Raw genomic sequence first — 21,839 nt, forward strand, 5'->3', positions numbered from 1 at the left:
ATCAAGTCCCATGCAACATCATGGACTGCGGATGAAATTATTTGTTGAGTCTTTTGGTACGTTGAGTTGGACATACATGGCATATCAAGTACGGCACTCATTTCTGCCATTTGAGAGTAGCCTTGCCCAATACATATCGTGCTGGTGACCTAAAATTTAGGTAAAGATATTAACAATTTCAAGAATATATTCTATCCATGTTGAGATTTGACATTTCATCGTACGCAATGTACATATCAGAAGAACACATAACACTGGATACGTACCTTGCTTCGATGTTTTCCTCCGAGTAAGATTCTGCACATTGTAGACTTTTCTTTTTCAGGTATCCTCTACGATATCTTGTTTTTCTGTAATGCTTCTTACATTCCTCCATATTACCGTCCTTCCCACACGCTGGAGATCACGGGCACGAACACTGTTCCTCGATAGCTCTCACCGCAAAACTAAAAGCGACCCGCCTCTGAAAAAGTGTTCCAGTGATTCCGCCGACTGTTGCACACGGCCCCCTTGGCTTGAGAAACAAAATACAAAGCTAATAATGTTTGCGAAGGCTGGTGAAAGGCTGACGTTCAGTGGGCGCAGACGATACTTGATACCTGGGGAGAGAGGTTTTCCCCCACCTCCCAGCCTTCGGGCGCTCTGTCTTGGGAGGCGAGAGAATAAGGTGGAATGGGGAGTGGAGGGGAAAGACACGGGAGAGAAAGGCTAGTCAAGATTCTTATCGAGCGTAGAACGAAAAATGCCGTGCATGGCCTCATGATTATTGAATTTGTAGCTTTTCGTCAGTAACTGAGTACATGATGGTACTTTCTTATGGTATATAAAGGGTAATAGATTGAATTTGTCGAACAAAAAAACCTAATCGGTTCATGGGATGCCAAGATATCTGTTCATAAAACCCTAATATTGATCAAGTTTAACATTTAATTGATATAATTGTAAGCCATGTACAAAGTATTCGTTAGACAGAAGCACAGGTTCACCTTTTTCAAATATTTTATCAAAAATCGGCGGTATAGTCTGTTTTTCTGTTTGGATGAAGACAATAACAGATAGCCTCTGCAGGGGTGTATTCAGGCGGCGCGACCAACCCCCTTAAAACACTAAATGCCAAAAAAACACTAAATGAGGACCAGCCATTTTTTGAGGTGGTAGAGCGCATGCTATGATTGGAACAGCTTTCAATAATTATGAAATATAATTTTGAGTAATTAAAAGAAGTCATATGCGACAATAAACATTTCTCATGTATTCAATGTGCTTTTCCCAAAGAAGTTTGGAAGAAACTTTTCAGAAAACTGCAAAAAATGGTGTGTAAAATTAAATTGATAAGGAATTTGTGGATATTTTAAGAATAAAGAAAAACTTTTATCCTAACAATTATCTTAAAAACATTACAGTACCAGGAGCTGACCAATAGCAGGTGTGCAAAAAAATGCACACCAGGCATATGATGAATTTGGTGATCTAATGGGCAATCTTTTCAATTTTCACGAGCCATTTATTCAGTAACAAAACAAAAAATACAACCCAAAAATTAAAATAATCCCAAACAAAAAATACAATGCATTAGCTTAATGCCTATTCACAAATTCAGTATTAATTTAAACACTTTTAAAAGAGACTAATTATAGCTACTTCTAAACATTTATTTTTTTTAAATCTGAGATTCTACTTCGCTTATTTTTTGCCATAACTGAGGAGCAGTTCATTTTATAGTTTTGATATTATCAATAAAATGGATTAGGGATGGACGGATCCAGGATTTTTTTCGGATCCAGATTTGGATCGGATCCTTGATTTTCGGACCCGGATTTTTCCAATTGGATATTTTCGGATACAAATACATTTTCAAATTCCTGCTTCTAAACGAAGTAATTATTCAAGTTTATTATGGGTACATACAATTAAAGGAATGCTCTTTAGATTTTCATACTCATTTTAATAGTTTTGTTAATTAAAAATCATTATTGTAGGCATTCAAGTTGTTTTTTAAAAACATCTTTACATGCTCAGGACCTAAACTGTTACGCTTTGCTTTGGAAATGAAAATAGGAAAAGTCTTCGGATGAACCACTGACCAACTGACTGGTCGCGTAGCGAGAGGAAGTCCAGGGGGCCCGGTCCCTTCAAAATATAGAAACATAATCACTTTCCTTCATAAAAGGAAACAATATATTCGCGATTCCAGCCTGGAAGACGCCAACTACCGGCGAAAAATGTAAGCAGCGCGATGGTGATAGAGTGAACTGTTTACGTGTAACTCATATGCCGAATATAGGCTGCGTTGTGGCTTACAGTAATCCCTGACGCCTGTTGGCTTCTTGCCTGACAATCATCCCTCTTTAATACAGTGACACCTTGATATAACGACACCCCACGGTGCACTAATAAACACTCGCTATAGCGAATTGTCGCTTTACCGGAGGTGGAGCAAATAATAGCCAATATACGTGTTGCGAACAGATATACAGGAACAGGAGTGGTGCGGCGACAGATAAACATCTATCCAGTAAACGTAAGCATAAATCCAGATGAAAGGCGATGTTTTTTTGCATCACTAAATTTCCTCACTCAAATAATGACTAACTATTCAAACAATTTATAAGCGCCGCACTGAATAAAAATCATGCAAAGCATTGTTTCGTCATCATTATATTTATCGAACGAGAGTTTACCACATAAATTTGAGACTGAGCACTCCATTAACTTCATTTCTAACAGATCGCTAGCAATTATAGAGGTTAAGGAGTCTTCATGAAAGTCTTCCGGCGGTGAAACCCTCGCTATGGCGAGAGCCAACACCGAAAGGGTCTCGTAAAAACGAATTTTTAAACACGCTTATTATAGGGTCAATTGACGGTGCATCGGCTATCTCTCGTAATAGCGGGGGTGTCGCTATAGCCCGTACTCTCTTTAACGAGGTTCCACTGTAGATCTTTCGCTAATTGTCTCGCATGTCTGTGATACTTCCAAAACTGTATATTTCATGTAACTCTTAACTGTAATGTAACTGAATTTTCTTTTCTCACAGCTCAGCCTCTCATGTATTCGAACTTTGCTTCCAGTCTTTTCCATTATTTCGTCTCGGGAATTAACTGTAATAACCTCTTAATAAGTTTCGAGCATTTATAGTTTCATTTCTTTCATTCCTTCTTCTTTCTTTTTCTGTTGTCGTACACTTTCATTTATATCCTAAATTTCATTCAAGAATAAAATGAACGGCAAGGTGACTGTCTTTCGGCGTCCTGGACGCGTTTTTTGGTGGAATTTTTTCCTCAAGAAATATTAATTAGGGAGAATGTGTCCTCAAAGCTAGGCGAGGGTATAGTTCCTGTTGGCGCTAAGGTGAAGAGAGAGGATCACGATCCAAAACACATTCATTGTATTTTGATATCCTAATTGGAGACGTAGTGCAGTGAAATAAGTTGAAACAGTTCATTAGATTAAAAACTTTCCTTACTTAATAAAATTCTTTGTTTGAGAAGTGTTAACTTCACCTCATAAAATCAAAGATTCCTTATAGTTTTCAGGCTTTTATCAAGCAGGATCATTAAATTATCTACATCAAGGTTAATATCCCCATCTGGAGTACGATACATACAGATGACAACAATGTATAAAGAAATAAACTTAACAATTGAAAATTCAAAAACATTGTGCATGGGAATCACATTTTTACAGCTAATTTATTGAAAAAAACCATTGCTAACTCATGCAAACGTTCCTCCATTTTTAATCTCAGTTCTGCAGAACTAGCTTCCCACCAAAAAACCAAGTGATATTAATAGTTAACCCTCCTTTAGGGCATTCATATTGTATTCTTTTTAACTCCTCAGAGTATATGATATTTGAAGTAGAAATCATTTATAAAAGTACCTAGTTAAAATATTTTCTATTTGTTACTCCCCCCACTGTGTGAGCAAAATAATAAACCACTACCTTTGGTGATAATAATGTACCTTATTGTAGCCATACGTCATGTAGGTACCATTTGGTTCACTATGCTTCTTATATATGCTCCTATTTCCTTGCTCCTTTTACCTAGAAGAAGCTTCTCAGTATCAATAGGTACTCATATACCTCTATGATAGTTGTTCTGTAGACACTCTACTGATAGTTGTGTGTTGATTAACATAATCCCAAATGATGACTTGAAGTCAGGTCCATTCTTATAAGGCCAGCTAGATGCCTTAACATTATTTATGTCTTTTTGATGAGAAGTGCTTATCTATAAGTCTCCAATGAAGAGGAAGGTGGATTGGAGAGGTTAAATAAGGTGGAAGTCCAACATGGATATGGTGGCTGAGTAAGCCAACGCAATCATTTCTTCCAATTGCACCGTCTCCTTCGTCACTCCATCCACTCATTTCACCTCTCCACCTACATATTTTTTGGTCTTTCTCCAGTCATTATGAACTAAACATCCGGTTGACATGCTTAAGTACAGACCTGACCTAATGGTATCATGCAGCTGCTGTACTTGTGAGTAACCATTCCAGCCCACTTAATTCTTTCTTTCTTCCTACTCACTGGCCCCTTTCCCTACAAATTACTCAAAATAGACTCAATGCAAACGATTCTACTCTCATATGTTGACTAAGCAATTTTGACTTGATGCTTCCTATCATTGGTGGTGAATACAAGTTGCAAGTGGGGATGGCAATAAAATATTTAGGGAGAGTTTACAGTTACAGAGATGTCTGAGAAGTACGGAATTTTCTGATTATTGGTGGGCAATCCTTATCCCTAATTCCTACAACTGCTTCACTTTTTTAAATTGATGTGCTGAAATTGGTAAATTATAATGCAACAAACCCCAACTGAACTGATAATACAATCCTAATTATAAAACTTAATGGCACCCCTAAAAAGCCTATTTGGACCCTACATTAGGTATTTAAAAAATTAATTATGTACCATCACAACCACCAACCACAACCACAATGCACTGGAGAGGAAAACTATCTCAGGCAGTTCTTGAACCCATGACCTTCAGCTTGCAAAGTGAGGCCTTTGTCCCACCACAACGAGGCCAGAATTATTGAGTTTAATTTACAAATACCCTTCGATGGCTGTCACTCAGTGTGACTGGACTCTTATCAAGTGATGGTGGAGTGGATAGATTATATAAAGTAAAGGTGCAAAATGCAGACAATGACCTATATTGACTCAGGATCAACTTTGTGAACACAACTTATTTTAACATTAATGCATAACAACAAAGTTTTTCTTTTCATCTATGATACACTGACAATTACTGAATTGGACTTAAATCTTCTCCACACTGCAACACTTTGTTTACAAGTACCTACATTAACAACTACTTTTTTCACCACTCCACTCCACTCCACTTTTCATCATTACAGCCCACTAACTACTTTCTGTCAATCTCCTCGACTCTGTCTCCCATTATTCATCAAGATTAGCTAACAAGTGACCAGGTAAAATAGATTCCATGAACTAAGGTACTAGCAATACCGCAGAAAATTAGGATGGCATTAAGCAAAATTGAAGAAAATTTTACGTGAATTCATTTTTTTACTATACTTTTTGGACATTTTAAAAACAGGATACAAGGAAGAGGTTGGTGGAGAGTACCAAGGTTATGAAGATTAAATGAGTGTTGGCTCTTAAGGAAGAATTAAGTGATGGGTTTCCTATTCACAATCAGATCAGGGACGTAAACTTTGGGGGCAAGAAAAAACATTTGTGGTACACTACATAGAAAAGTGGCAGGTGGATAACATAAAAGGCTTCAAAGTCAATATAAAATACTTCAGTTATCCAGCTCGTTCATAAATTCAAAGCCATTTAAGTCAACAACGGTGAGGATATTAAAATCACAGTTCAATTATGGGCCTAATCATCAAACAAGTGGTTTCTTAGGAAGAGTAATGATAAAATGCTTATGAATTAAGTTTCAGTTAGCATGCAGTTGCATCAATACAAAGCCATTGAAGTAGAGGTAAATGAGGACATTAAAAGCACAGTTCAAACATGGGTATAATAAGAGGAAGTTTTATGGAGAAAACTGTTTCAAAAAAGGAATCTGAAGGGAATGTAATGGATCGGAGTTCCTATTTCAGGGTTCGATAAGGCCACCGGATAACATTGAGAAACACTTAATTTCTCCTCATCGTCGTTTTCCTCAGTGAGATCATCGCCTCGTTAGTGTTTTCCAAGACGCTTCACAAGTTGAAACATTACGATAGAGTTCTAAAATGAAGTTAATAATGAACCAACGGAATAGATAAATGTGCATCAATGTCATGGAGAGTGGTTCAAAAAACGATATATATTGAATGAAAAAGTGCACTACTCACGGAAAATCCTTTGTACTTTGACGTGCAAATACGATACTTATGAACTCGATAAATATTAAGGAAAAATATAACAAATAATGGAGCAAAATAGCCATATAACGCTCGTGCGATCTAATCTATTAACATACTTTATCACCAATGTGTCCGCCATTTTGAAAAATTACATCACCGACGCTAGCGCCGCTAGTGGTGATTTGAGTCGCCAGCACTGAAAAATCATGAATTTACAACAGATTTCTTTAAAAAATGAAGTTTTTTAAATTGTAAAGGGTGCTAAAATTAGTTTGAAACCCTCTGCTTTGTACCCTGTTTTTTTTTTTTATTTTCCCCCTGATTTTGGACCCCCCCTAACTGAATTCCTGGCTACACCACTGCCATCGACTGAATTAAAATTTTCCTAACGCACGTTTCCCCTGAATTTTGTCACTTTCTCATCGCATGCCGACTTGTGTTTCACCCGAAAATGCTTCAGTATGGTGAGGTGTATTTAGCTCTTCCTTGCGATGATTTCATGTCTCAGTGCACGCACACGGCATATTTTGGTTCTCCTTATCGCAATAGAATTATTTCTATACAATGAAAGACATTTTATCAGTATATCATTAAATTAAATTGCAACTGCGCTATCAGCAAACAATTAACAATATTTAAAACAGCATTAACGTCACGTGCGACGAGGTGCTTGACCGCTAAAACCGGCGTTGTCCACTAAAACCTTAACCCATTATTCCCATTGACTGTATTCTTTGGGGCTTTTCACTTCGGCTGTTTCGCATTTTCCAATTCATTTTGGCCTAATTGAGATGGATTTTTGGAATAAAAATATTTTCATCATATTATATGATTTTCATAATGCTGCGTATACGCAACGCTGGGAAAACTCCGGTAAATAAATGCAAAGAAGTAATTTTTAAAACTCAAGTTACATCTTTTATTTTTTATCTTCATTTGTACACTCGAAATCTTCGCTGGGAGTTATCAGTATTCCTTTGGAGAAAATGCCCCATTCTGCCTTGACGGACATGCTGGGGTATGTCACTTTTCATGGGGTGTCTCGTATGTACGAATAGATTTTTATGCCAAACCCCATCAGTCATAAAAATACAATAATATGAATGAAAATGTTGGTGAAAATGACAGAGTTAGAACTAGACATACTTTAAAAAGTCAGTAAATCGAAGAAAAAATTATTCTGAAGCAGAAACTTGTTCTGAGAAATAGGATTCAATAATGTTGCGTTTACGCAACGCTGGGTATTAATGGGTTAAGGATACATATTTTTTCTCAGAAATCTTAAACAATTTTTTTGCATTCTCTCAGGGTTTGAGTAAAAAAAGTAGGGCAGGACATAGAAGTGTCGCTTAAGAAAGTATAAGCATGAGCCATGCAGCGGTGCACCTCGAATACACCACCTGGTCGGAAGAGGGTTGGCCAATGCTGCTGACGAAAGGTATTCAGCGCCCACGTCGCCTGCCATAGTAGTTGACTGGCGTGTATAAAGCAAGGTGAAAATCTCAGGCCAAGGCAATAGAACACTTGACTGACTTAACAAATGATATTCTTCCATGAGCTTGAGGAAAGCTTCCCCCTTTTGGCAGGTCTCTGAAATTACTGGCCTCGACAGCTCTCTCACCGAAACGACTCCACTCGACGTTGGTAATGGTTCTTGGAAGCACTCGTGTCAAGCACCAACTTCTCAACTCGTGTTGAATTTTTCGAGTACTTGTGCATCCCTATGTTTGCTTAGTTCAGAACAATTGATTTGGCATAACAAGGTTGATTTTTAAGTAGACAAACTGAGGAATTTTTCCACTAATCATAGCTTTGATTGATTATGCTATTGACCGTGGAGGACTCAGGATGATGTTTGGTGACTTGGATAGACATGTCCATCTTCCTTGCCGTTGACTATAGTTAATTGAAAGTTGAGCTTCCAATCTACGCTATGCTTTGTTGCCATGCTTTGCTTCAATGCATGACTAGATAATGCTTATTTTAATGGGATCACTTCAAATTGTGGAGGCTTTTGTGATCTGTAATTGCAGAAAGTTTAAAAAAATGTAATGTGAATGTAATCGGTGTTTTATTTTTCAATTCTCTCTTTTCTAGTAAATTGTTGGCCATCGGATAATGGACAAGGTGGCTGCGATGTGAATATTGAGTATGAATTGGAGCATGAGCACATGGAGCTGAATGATGTGTGCATAACCATTCCATTGCCGTAAGTATGTCTCTTGGTTTGAGTTATTACCTGTGGGCAAACCAATGTCAACAAATGCTCAATAAGCTGAATATGCATAAATATCAATCTGGTATAAAATCAGCCATTTAAGTTTCCCTCAACTTACATTGTTCATTAATTACTCTTATTTTGCTGCTAGCCTTGAATGGTCTTCTCTAATGCACTGCTGTGGAGAAAATGTCTTCGTTGAAGATTTCATCAGATGCATTTAACCCTAAGCGCCCAGTGTTGCTTCTAAGCAACATATATTTTAAGGTCGTGAAATTCTTAGGGAATGCATGTTATTTAGGCATATTCAATCCTGCTTGAAAGCTGTATCTTCGGAGTTAATATTTACGGGATAAGATGATAATTGCTGATAATATCGCTTCGGTAGGGGAGAATGAAATGAGGTATGCTGAACGGTTAAAAATTTTTGCTGACATCCTGGTAGTTATAAAGATGTTTTTTTGTTAACTATCGTTAAATCATGTTTTATTATATAAATTATTAAAATATATTCTTAAATTCAATAATCTCATAAAACACATGCTGATTACATGGTTTCTTTTAGCTCTAAATTTGATTCGAAATTCGTGTTGCTTCAAATTCAAATTCAAACGGGTCTTCAAGGAACGATGGGTAAATCTGGTACATGAAGGCAATCTGGCAATGAATAGCAATGTGGTGATTCTGTTGGCGTATTCTTAATACGTAGTTATATATAGCAAACGTGAAGTGCAGACGTCTGGATAGGAGGACAATATCGCTGACATCCTAGATGAACACAATTATGACAACATATCAGAGTACAGAAACAACCCTATCGACATCACTTGAGGTGATGAAAGGGAAGAAAGAATACACATTCCAAAAAATGTGATTTTGCATTGGAAGACTCTGCTTGTAAGAGTAGTTTATTACCACCTACACAGGTACTGTATGCGCCTCATGACTACTTTTTGTTCTACTGGTCCAAAGAGATTTTCACCATTATGAATGAAGAGTCATCCCTTTACTGTCGATCACCAAAACGATAGTGTGGCACTTAACTCATCTCTGGAGGAAATGGAGTAGCACATTAGTATTATCCTCATCATCATCATCATCACTGGTCAGCAATCCTAGGATTGGTTTGACGCAGCTCTCCACTCAGTTCTCCTATCAGCTAATCTTTTCACACCTACATATTTCTTCTCTTTCACATCCTTTTTTACTTGTTCCTTATATTTTGTTCAAAGTCTTCCTTTTCCGTTCTTGCCTTCCACTTGTCCCTCAAAATTTGTCTTCATCAGGACATCATGTCTCAAGATGTGGCCTATAAGGTTGTTCCGTCTTCTTGTTAAGGTTTTCATGAGGCTTCTCCTCTCTCCTACTCTTCTAAGGACTTCTTCGTTACTAACTCGGTCGATCCATTTGATCTTCATCATTCTTCTGTAGCACCACATTTCGAAGGCCTCTATCCTTGCTTTCTCCGCTGCGGCCATTGTCCATGCCTCACTTCTGTATAGGAGCATACTCCAAATGTAGGTTTTTATAAATTGTTTCTTTACTGCCATATTTAAGTTTCCCGCTGTAATCAGGTCTTTCTTTTGGTGGAATGCTCTCTTTGCCTGGGCTATTCTGTTGATGATTTCTTTCTTGCTTCTCCCATCACTAGTTATCTTGCTTCCCAAATAACAGAATTCATCCACCTCTATCAGTTTTTGCTTCCCTATTTTAATGTTAGTCTTGACTTCTTCTCTTCTGCTGCATACTAAGATCTTGGTTTTCTTTGTGCTTATTTTCAGTTGATATTTATCCATTACCCTACCCATATTAACCAGAATATTTTTCAAATCTTTCTCTGTTTCTGCTATAACGGCTATGTCATTGGCAAATCTTAGCATGCTAATTTTTTCTCCATGGATATTCACTCCCAATGCCTTTTCTTTGATTTCATTAATGGCTTTTTCAATGTAAACGTTGAAAATTACGAGTGACAATGTACAGCCTTGTCTCACTCCTTTCCTAATTCTTGATTCTTCACAGCTGGGACCTGATTTTATCACCGCTACTTTATTTTTGTATAAACTGTGGATGATTCTTCTGTCACTGTAAAGAACCCCAATTTCTTTTAGGATTCCAAGCATTGTGCTCCAATCCACGTTGTCAAAAGCCTTCTCTAAGTCCACGAACACAACTTGCTCTTTTCCATTCTCTTCTCTATGAGCAGTCTAAGGGCCAATATTGCTTCCCTTGTGCCTTTGTTTTTTCTGAATCCAAATTGGTCCTCATCCAAGAACTCTTCTGCTCTTCGTTCTATTCTTCTATAGATGATCCTTGTCAGTATCTTCGATGCATGTGTGGTTAGGCTTATGTTCCTTAAATCTTTGCAGTTCTCTGCTCTTTTCTCCTTAGGAATAGGGATTATAATGTTCCTCTCGAAGTCCTTTGGTATCTCACCTGTCGAGCACTTTTCAGTAATGATTTTGTACAGGTGGTTCAACGTTATCTCTCATGCATTTTTAATTAGCTCTGCGGGAATATCATCATAAGGATTCCAAGCATTGTGCTCCAATCCACGCTGTCAAAAGCCTTCTCTAAGTCCATCTAACCCTACTCTATCCTACTAATGGTAATAATAAAAATGTCACCCATTAGAATGTACTGGGCAAACAAAACTAAGTTTATTTTTATAACAAACTCCTATGGTGGATGTTATGAGTCACAATCACTTTCTGTTTTGATGAGGTATTTACAATTTGCGAAAAACAACCATCAAAAGCCCAAGAATCATCCTAAACATGACCAATTGTATTAACTGAGGCCACTTATGAATACTATGTGTTCCAGCATGCAACAAACACCTCCAGAAGAGTGGGAATCAAATTCCATTGATGAGCAAATGATTGCTTTCAAGGGGTGGAGCCAATGGAAAAAATATATCAAAGGCAAGCCTCGCAAGTAGGGTTTCAAAGTTTTTATGAGAGCTGGCCAGTCGGGACTCCAGTACGACATTGAAATATATGCTGGGAAGGGAACCTGTGAAGATGTACTTTTCGGGTGACGTTGAAATGGCTCTTACTGAGTAGCCAGAGTATCAAAATTTCAAAGCATATTTTGATTATTGGTTTTCTTCCCTTCAACTAGCAATAGCTCTAAAGGACAGAGGAGTATTTTACTTGGACACAATTCACTCTCGTAGAATGTGCAAATGTCCTCTTTCCTCAGAAGCTATCCTCGAGTCATCGCTGGGAGAGGAAGTTCAGACTGGTGAATTCAAAATACTGATGATGTTGCCTCAGTTGGATGGTTGATAGAAAAGCTGTGAACTTTGTCATTACTTATGTGGATATGAAAGTTATTAACATAAGAAAGAATGAATTTTGCATGAAATACTCATTTACAGCGGATTAATCTGAAAAAGTTCCTCATCGGCCCAGTTTTGCTTGGAGGCAACATGTTGTAAAATGTACATGAGTTAGGGAAATTTGTAAAAACTTGCATTAACGTATTCCATTTATTATATTTAAGCAACCTAACCACAAAAAAAGAGTATAAAATTCTCGGCATAACATCTTGGGTTCAAAAGGGTTTAGGCTCGCAACGAGCAGCAATGTGTGTGCTGGGGAGTGTTTCAGAGTCTCGTAGGATTGGCGGCGTCGGAAACGGATTCATTCCGAGTCGATCGGGAACCTATCCTACGCTCGTCTTCCGTGCGTTTCACACATACTATCGGAAAGCGTTCCGCTTTTGGTATGACGTCAACAGTCATCCTCCTCCGGGAAACGAGAAAACGTCATAATTTTCAAGAGACAAGTGAGCAGCGAAAATAACCTCCCGCAAGATTTGATACTTCACAAGGGAGGCGAAAGGTATGTACGGGCATAAATAAGTGCTAATTGATACAGTGTTACATAATTGACGCTGTTGCCGGGTAAAATTATTTTAGAATTGTTCGTATGTACTTTTTTTAACGTAATACCCTGTCGTTTTGAGCAAATTACGGGAATGAAGGAAAATTTTGAACGAGTTTGTTCTGTCATTCTCATGAGAGCATTTGTTGATTGTTCTTAAGAATTAAACTACAGGCAGTCACGAAATCCATAATTTTTTCCAACAACATATGGTTTACTTACTCAAATGTTTAACCAAATTGTCATATTTTCATTCAGTATCTCAATTAAATATGAATATTGATCATCGTAAATGATGTTATGGCCTTCATGATACGCTGTAAACGTCTTACAAATTTTCCGTGAAAGTGGAGGTACGCTGGAAGAAAATACAGCGATTACATTAGGTTGAATAGTGTCCATTAATAGTAATGGTTCGAGTTATGTACGATAAAATAACGCAAAATAATTTTGTTATCTGTTTTGCACGTTCTCGGTTATTTCTATAACACCATTTTATTTGGTACGAAAATGACAAATTGTTGCTATTGATGCACCTTGAAATACATATTCTAAATTATATTTCAGTTAGCGAAAATTCCACAAAGAAAAAAAATATTTGCTGCACAATGGAATCGAACCTATAATCTTAACCTCGCCGATTGCTGCCTTAACCCGCTGCGCCACCGTCAATTGTTGAGTTGAGGTGGAAATTTGTAAGCTATAAACAGCTATAAATAAAAGGATGGTATGAGGGAGCTACGGTATAGTTGTTATCGTGGCTATTCCCGTTATGCTTGAACTAATATTTCATATTAAAATAAATATTTAGAATGTACATGGAATGTACTGAAACCATGTACCATGGAATCAACTGAATAAGGTGCATATCCACGTCTAAATTCGATGTGACTACGATGCCAAGTCGCACACAATCATTACAAACTATACAAATTGTTACACTTCCTAACCCACGGACACGTATTCAATGCATTATGCTACCTGCATATTTGTAAGTCATTACGCCATGCATTCCAACTTGTTTCACGTTCTTTTTGCCAAATTACTCGTCCAAATAACAACGCAAACGAACTTGTACCGTCAGTGATACAGTCTGCCTATTTATCGCCTAATTTACACGAGAATTAAAGTCACTAGCACTTATATTACTCTATCAGGATATCCACATATATCAGCACTCATGAAATAAAGTGGTATGATTTTATTATAGCCAAATACTTAATAAAAAACAGCAATATAACATATCTCCACTCGCCACCGGAATGAGTTTCCGGGACCTCTAGCCCACTCGACCTCTATCCGATAGGAAAGCCGGCCTTGAGTCGATAGGAAGCCGCTCTGAAACGCACGGATTGCCTGGCCGATAGTAAGTGACGCAGAATCCGCGTCAAGTCTCCCGATCCGCTCGGAAAGGGAGACTCTGAAACACCCCCCTGATGTGATAAATAAGAACGCAAAACAAGTATAAATTGCCATATCTTTATAACACTTGTAATTCACATTGCTCCAAAGTTTACTTCAAGTACCTACATACTAAAAGAGCCATTCCGAAACATTAGTTCAATTAACAAATAGGATAGAATGAGGGTTGATTATTTAAAATCAACAATTTTGCCAAATGTATGTTGTGCTCGCCGCTTCCCAAAATCTTCCGCAGCCCTCCAGCATAATAACAACCTGAAAATGTTATTTCTTCGAAAAAAAAAAGCCACTGTCATTGCCCACCGTTAATCTTTCTACGTGTTTTTGAGGATGTCAGTAAGTGTAGTCTTCATATCACCTCGTTCGAAATGACACTGCTTAAATACCTAATCGCCATTATGATGATAAAAAAATTTTCTCACGCCTATGTTTGCTGCAATTAAAATTAATGAAATACTTGTTGCCGCATGATCAAAATGAAGACTACAAAGTATACTGCCATGACGAAGCCTTGAACTCTGCCCCCCCCCCCCCCTTCCCTGGGTGAGAGCCGGAGATGCTGACCACTTGACCAACCGACCCATCTGTATTGTGATGCGTTATTTTAGGATTATATAGCGCTTGTTGGAAATACTGCTCGAAAATTAATTAATTACAGCCAAACTAAGGCCCATTCTATGGAACCACTATCAGTTCAGAGATGTGTTCGCCATTCTGAATGCCATAAAAAATACGGCATTGAAAAAGACGGAGCAAGGGACGTGGTTTCCCCTTGTTAGTCAAATCAACAATTTTCCCATTAAATTAAAATATTCCTGTAAAATTTGTGTATGAATCCTTTAAAGGATATCACAATTAAATACTCGCCAAAATTCTTTTTCCCGGTGTATAGGGAACCTAGTCAAACATTCCCGCATTCATCATTTTTTTCCCATCCATTCCCTTCAAAAATGGTAGATGGAGGTTTCACTGTATTTTCTTTATTGCCTACAAAGAATGTTTCAAATTAACTTGAATGTGTGTGCTCTGAAGAAAATGTATGGCAGAAAAAAACTCTTGATTAATTTTAGAAGATTTTTTTCACTGGATAACCAATCTTAAATTGAGAAAACATTATCTACCTCTTTCAATTTATTTTTTATACCACAAATGCTCAAATATAGCCACAGCCTCTCCTGCAGATGAACCTACAGCATTAGGGAATCCATCACGTTCAGGTGTGTTTACTCCAGTCAAGGGGTCAAAGTGAAGAGGAAGGGAGTAGTGGCAGCAGATTTGAAGGAGGGGGAGTGGAGATGCTGGGTTGAGACAATGTGGGTGAGATACCGCAAGGATCCCCCCCTTAAGGGACATATCATGGCATTTGTTTACATCAGGATAATGAGTCCACATCAATCAGTTTTCGGTTATTCTTTTATTAGTATTCACAGTCCTAGTTATAGCATGAGTTTACATTACTCCCAGATTTTCTTCTTCTTCAATTATTTTCAGTCCATCTTTGGAAGTTCTTAGGAGGTAAGAAGATGAATTCGAATTGCTATCAGGGAGAAACCAAATATCCTGAGAAAATATCCCTTCGTCTGTGGCTATGACAATAGAGATTTATAGCACAACTCCTAAATTGTAACTTGATGTATGTTTTTGGAAAAAAGTACCGCATCAACTTGGGAGAAGCTCTGCTACTCATATCGAGTCTCGCCAGAATGATAAGTCTCCGTCGTATTTTGACATTTATTTCCTCGCGTAAAATGGTTAAATAAAGTCAGAAATACATCATGTTTGGTCTTATTCTTTTTTAAATTATGTGCACATTACTAATATTTCAATCCAATAAAGGTGTATTATCAATTGCCGAAAGTCATTGTTAAACACCTTTTGGGCTAATAGGTGATTCATGCAGCAGTTGAACTCCAGAAAATGGGAACTTTGAAGCAGGTAGGCTGATAAAGGTCAGTGGGTGGGAAAAGGGGGGGTGCGAAACACGTTTCTATTGTTCTCGTGTACCTGGATATTTTTTTCGAAGCTAAGGTCTTCGTAATATGATCCCTGCACGAGCTGGGACCTTTTTTTTATTTCGGAGAAGAGGAAAGCCTCAGAGGGGGGGCCAGTGCTGAATGGAGGGGGATAGTGGATCTTGGGAAATGCGCTAATGTCACTATCCCACGGCACTCATGCAGCAGTTGACCTCCAGAAATGGGGAACTTCGAAGCAGGTAGGCAGAAAAAGGTCAGTGGGGGAGAAAGAGGGAAGTGTGAAACACATTTATATTATTCTCCTGTAACTGATATTTTCTTTTGAATCTTTTGATTTATGGTCTTCCTAATACGAACCCTGCAGAGTTGGGGCCTTTTCTTTGATTTTGGGGAGGAGGAAAGATTCGGAGGCCGAGGGGTGATGGATGGAGGGGGTGGCGGATTTTGGGAATTGTGCAACGTAGTTACTATCCCACGGCACTGAGGTTCTCCTGGTGGGGGAAATTGGGGATTTTTTCACCCAATCATTTTCGGTTCCCCTCGTCGAACTCTCTTCATAGCTCTAATCCACAAATTTGATGTGGTTCGTCAGCTTTCCTATAACGGCGCTGCATGACGTAAATGACTAGAGTTCTTTACAATTTTCCGAGTCAACTACCAACGACAGTGTGCGACAGAATACGGCGTAAAATTCAAAGCATTCGAAGTATTCAAGAGCGTACCTTTGGTATAATTATTCGAGACCTCGAATATCGAGTACTTTCTAGTATTCAAGGTATTTGAGTATTTGCGGATACTATTCGCACATCTCTGCTTTTCTCTCTGACAACTATCTTCATTGCAGTTTGTGAAACATTTATGGAAGCTGTGATATGTATTTATTATTTATTTATTACTTATTATTATTATTATTACAGCTGAATCCTGATTATCCGGCTGCTGCGGTACATCCGTATTGCAGACTATCTGTGCATGATTTTCACTCTCGCTTCATATTTCTGCGATATTTATAGAAAATAAAATCGGATTGTATTACTGCATTTGAGTTTAACTCTATGACCTTTGACCCCCGTTGTGACCATCGGAGGTCAATTAGTGAATAATACGGGTATTTGGACAATACCAATGGCTTGGGCACCCTATAAAACCCATGGATCGACACCTTTGTTGGTATGATATTCTTTTTGCCGTCCTTATGACCTGTTGAATTTTCATAAACAAAAGTGTTAATTTCGAGTTTCTCGTGTCCGATAACCTAAGATTGACATCTTGGTCATTGAAATTCAGACTTTTTTCTATCTCGATTTTTTCAACATTGAGACCCCATAAGGCAAAATCAAATTTTTGGTTTGGACCCATATTGTGAGGTCAAAAGGTCGAAATTGTAAAGCTTTGCTTACACTCAACAAAACTTAGGACCTTTCCCCACAAGAATGCCAATTTTCATGAATACCCCCATGTCTCGTATAGCGCAATTTCGATATAGCGCAAATTCTTTCCTCGGGGAAACATTGCTTTGCAGTGTAGCCTAATCAAAAATCTTAAACGCTCTCGTGATAAAACGTGAACTTGCGCTAAGTACACACGAAATTTCTATCATTTTACGCATACAAATATTATTGCTTGCCTCAAATCTTCTTTTTTGTTTATATATTAACCGAAATCCATTGCTGTGCAATGGCCAAAAGGATTACTCGTCATTGGGTCAAGATAGCTGGCCTACCGAAGTAATTTATCTCGTCTCCTTAACAGAATGAGTTGATTTAGATCATTAATTAAGCGTGGGGCTAGTGGAAATGAGTTTTTTTAAGCAATACTGGTTGAGACGTAATTTTTTCCGTCATAGGTTATCGGGCTATTGACTTCCAGGTAGAGGGTCTACGCTAAAGCCTTCAAGGTCATCGAAATGGAGCGGTGGCCGAGTTGCGCATGAAGAGCACCAACATATATGAGGGTCCCCTATAGAGTCTCAAACACAAAAGCTTCGTTCCCTCCCCGCAGTCGTAGGCCCTCTGCGTCTCAAGAACACAGTTCAGCAGCGGAAGGTGATTTCGATAGAGCCATGCAGAGTAAAAACCAAGAGAAAATGGCAAAAATAGGAATGCGGGTAGAAAAATCAAGAATTTATCAAGAAAAACCATAAACCTAGAAGAGAAATTGATATAGGTCAATTGCTTTGAAAATGGAGAACGTCAAAGCGATATTGCGTGGAAGTTTAAACGCACGAAGCCTTATTCTGAATAAAGACGAAGTTAAAACATCAGTGACCTCAGCCGCACCAACTTCAACCAAGCGGTCTACACATACGGAAAGTTCATAGTGAATCTGTACAAAAAGACAATGTTGGTAATCGCTCTAAGACATTTAGTGTAAGCTCCGGTCATTGTTATTATTCAATTGATGAATTCTTTGAGGATGCCTCGCAATTGCTGTAATATATATGTATTGTAATATATGATGAGTTTGTTTTATTTTTGATTTGTTTTTGTCATTTTTCTGACGGGTCCTATATATATATATATATATATGTGCATATCTTCTCTGTGACCAATAAAAATATCATTATTATAATTCATGGATAAGTCCTGTACATAATTGATTGTTGGGCATTTTCTCTTTGTGACGCAGGGTTGGCAACACACCTGTGGTGAAGGAGTGTGATGGGGAGTATTGCGTGGAGGGGCGCAAAGGACAGATTCTTTGGAGCCTTCCCATAATTGACGCCTCAAACAAGTCTGGCTCTTTGGAGTTCATGGCACCCAATACACACCCCGATCAATTCTTTCCTCTTCAAGTTTCTTTTGCATACAAGCAACCATATGCTGATTTAAAGGTAAATATGATGATAACTATGTACTCACTATTTCTAAGCTACATCTTATTCACCGCCATTTAAAATAAGGTCAAAATCTGCCAACAACTCCAAATTGCTAGTCTCTCAATGCCTGGAATTAGTGATGGGTCGATTCCAGAATTTTATCGATTCCGATTCTGACATTTCGATTCCGGTTCTACCGATACCGATTCTGATGCCATAGGCCCCAAGAAAAATATCACTTAATGCCAGGCAACAAGAAAACCACTTTAAAAAAATATTACTCTGTGAAAGAGTCAGTTGACAAAAGCATCTTTCATATCATCACTATGTAATTAAAATATAATAGCTAAATTTCAAAACGGAACATACCTGAGAAGTGTTGTTACATGATAGGTATTACTTTAGAATATTAGCACTCATGTTTAAATTTAAAGTAAAAGTATCTCCTCGCAGTCAGGGCGGCAAAGTCGGGCGAGAATGATGTTTGGCGGGGAGAGGGAGTACATGCAATGCGGCTTCGAAGGCGTAAATGGCGGGTTTGGGGCATGGAAAACCACACCGTGACGCACTTCCGCAAGATAAACAATCTTTTATTGATAATATCTTATCATTATCAATAATATCTCACAAATTTAGTCTCCTTTTACTGACTTTAAATTTTTGCTCAGAAAGCAAAGCATCTTCCCTCTGTCAGGATAAAGCCTGTTGCATTTTACTCCACATATTTTTCCTGCAGAACTAAAAAATCTTTCACTGAACACAGTCAATGGCAGTATGGCAAGAAACCTCTTCGCTAATACTTTCAGCCTTGGGTAGGAGATACAATTCTTCCAGTATTTCCCAGGGAAGGAATTTGGTGGTGCATTCATCTCTGATAACTGAGCTTCCACTTCAGCTTCAACAGTGTTTGCTATGGTGACTTAGAGTACTTTCCCAAATGCATCACTGTATCTTGACCATATACCTGTCACAGGCTCTCTAGTCTGCATTTGCTCCTTCGGAGTATAATAGGGATGTGCAAGTAGCACTTTTTGATCTCGAGTCGAGTTGAAAATTACTCGTGAGTATCGAGTCGAGTATGATAATTTCTGAACCAGGCAATACAGCAATACATACCACAATATATTCTACTCCAATTTTCTATGATGAATGTCCAGCGTAGTGTAAGAAGAAAAATATAATGAGGATCTTTGATGGTTATTGTCAGAAGTAGGAGATGAATGAAAACTAATATCTCTTCAACAGTTCCATAGGGACAATTGAAATTAATTAACCCCAAGTAATATGTCGACCATATATATGTATCCAAACTACAAGGGAGAGCCCTGAGTATAGTAATTTTCACAGCTATAATAAAGATTACATACTACGTCTATGAATCATGTAATATTTGGCCCTTTCAAATTCTCAAGCAGAAAAACCAATTATTCTATATGCTCAGCCAGCAGGTTTTGACGTCTCCATGTTACAGTAATGCTGCTGCAGAAAATTGCCTTTTGCTACACACTTGTATGACTGGGAAAGTACTTTCCTACCAAAATTGCAAGATTTCGGAGACTTTGGAATTTTTATTAAAAATTATATGAACGATTTTTTTGTATCTTGAATCTTCATGGAATACAAGTAGACGAAGCAAACAAACTATAGAACTAAACTTTAGTTTTGTAGAGCCAAAAAAATTCTATACTTCTCACGTCATTAAATCAACCTTAAAATCTCTTGCTTTTTTTAAGTTCAAGAAAGAAACTAATCGCTACAAATGAATATCACATCGGACGGATGCAGTAATAAAAAAGGCTTAAAGAGCCTTGTGGTGTCAAAACTCCCCCTTCCGCGCGACTCACCTTGGCGAAGGTGGAAAGGGAAAAATGGTATCGGTCGTTGCCTTTCACGAAAACAGTTCATTTTCCTCTCTCTTAAGCATGCTGACTTAATCTCTTCACTTTACTTCAATACCCGAGCCATATTTCTTATGCGTGGGATGGTTCCGAAAAATATCCAATCCTTAGTATTTTCACTCGAGTAATGCGCTAAATGGTTCAGTCGATCTATACATAATCCTTTTTAACATCCTCAGTTAAGTGTTTCAATGAAGACGAGTATTCATGCTTTAAATGACGATTTCCAAGGCTAATGTTTTTAAAAACTTGAAAAATCGGCCTCAGTTACCGAGCCTCAGAGTTCCGCGGCGTGTAGCTCAGCCTTGACGCGAGCCATTTCCTTCGTTGGAAACTTTTTTTCCAAGATTTCTTGTTAGTACTCTTTATAAATTTCTACTTTATATTGTGATTCAAATTTTCCGAGTTATATTTTTTGTAAACGAAAGATATTGTCTACTTTATGCCAAATTTCACGTGAAAAACGGGTCGGCCATTTTGCGTTGTAAAAGCAGACAGATGAGAGCCAAAAACCTCAAAAGTCATTGAAAGTATAAGCAAAGCACCAGGTCAAAGGAATATTCCATTTTTTATTCCATAAAACTCATACCAACGCAAAACCACCTGGATAAATTCAAAGATTTTTGAGGAGAAACGATATCTCGCGTGGCATTGAAAAATTGGTCATGCATGTACTCTTTTTCCATTACGTGTATGTTTCATATCAATCAATTTTAGTGACAGTTGATTCACCTTGAGTGTCATGCAATTAACGTCATTAATTGAGCGTCATTGATGACTTTTGAAGTAAGTGTTTTCAGTCACCTTCCATTTGCACTACAAAACCCTTCAACCTTGTCTCATTCTTGTAGAGATTTTAAGGGGAAATAAATTACATTGGTTCTCAAGCTAAACTACCCTATGAACCCGTGTAAGAGACACACCTGTTTAAGAGACGGTCTCCTATTTTGAGCAATGGAGCTAACACTAATTAAGAAATTGCTGCTTTTTTCTTTCTCCCATTGCTTGGTGTTGCAGACATAAAGTGATGGACTTATGACAATTATCAAATTTTCCACTTTCAATACTAAAAATTTATGTGGCATTCTTCAGCTGAATTTATATGACATGTATGGTGCTCGGAGATAAGTATGTAGTAAAACCTCTGTACAACAAGCCCCAATTCAGCATTATTTTTTAAGTAAACTCCTATTTCAAAGTCATTGGCCGGATCCTGGACCCGTCCAATAGACAATGCACGTAAAAATACCTCCAGTAACGAACCTCTCTACTTATGAAA

At 37.9% G+C, this 21,839-nt stretch overlaps 1 protein-coding gene across 1 annotated transcript in view; it reads left to right on the forward strand.

The window, feature by feature from the left end:
* The window catches only part of LOC124166560 (coatomer subunit delta), a 55,709-nt gene that overhangs the window by 26,269 nt on the left and 7,601 nt on the right, over nucleotides 1–21,839 (forward strand). Inside the window, exons 9-10 of the mRNA XM_046544122.1 lie at nucleotides 8,439–8,550; nucleotides 18,473–18,677. Of these exons, the coding sequence (XP_046400078.1) occupies nucleotides 8,439–8,550; nucleotides 18,473–18,677 (317 nt within the window). The remainder of the gene's footprint in view (nucleotides 1–8,438; nucleotides 8,551–18,472; nucleotides 18,678–21,839) is intronic.

This window comes from Ischnura elegans, chromosome 10, assembly GCF_921293095.1.
Source record: "Ischnura elegans chromosome 10, ioIscEleg1.1, whole genome shotgun sequence".
Taxonomy (NCBI): domain Eukaryota; kingdom Metazoa; phylum Arthropoda; class Insecta; order Odonata; family Coenagrionidae; genus Ischnura; species Ischnura elegans.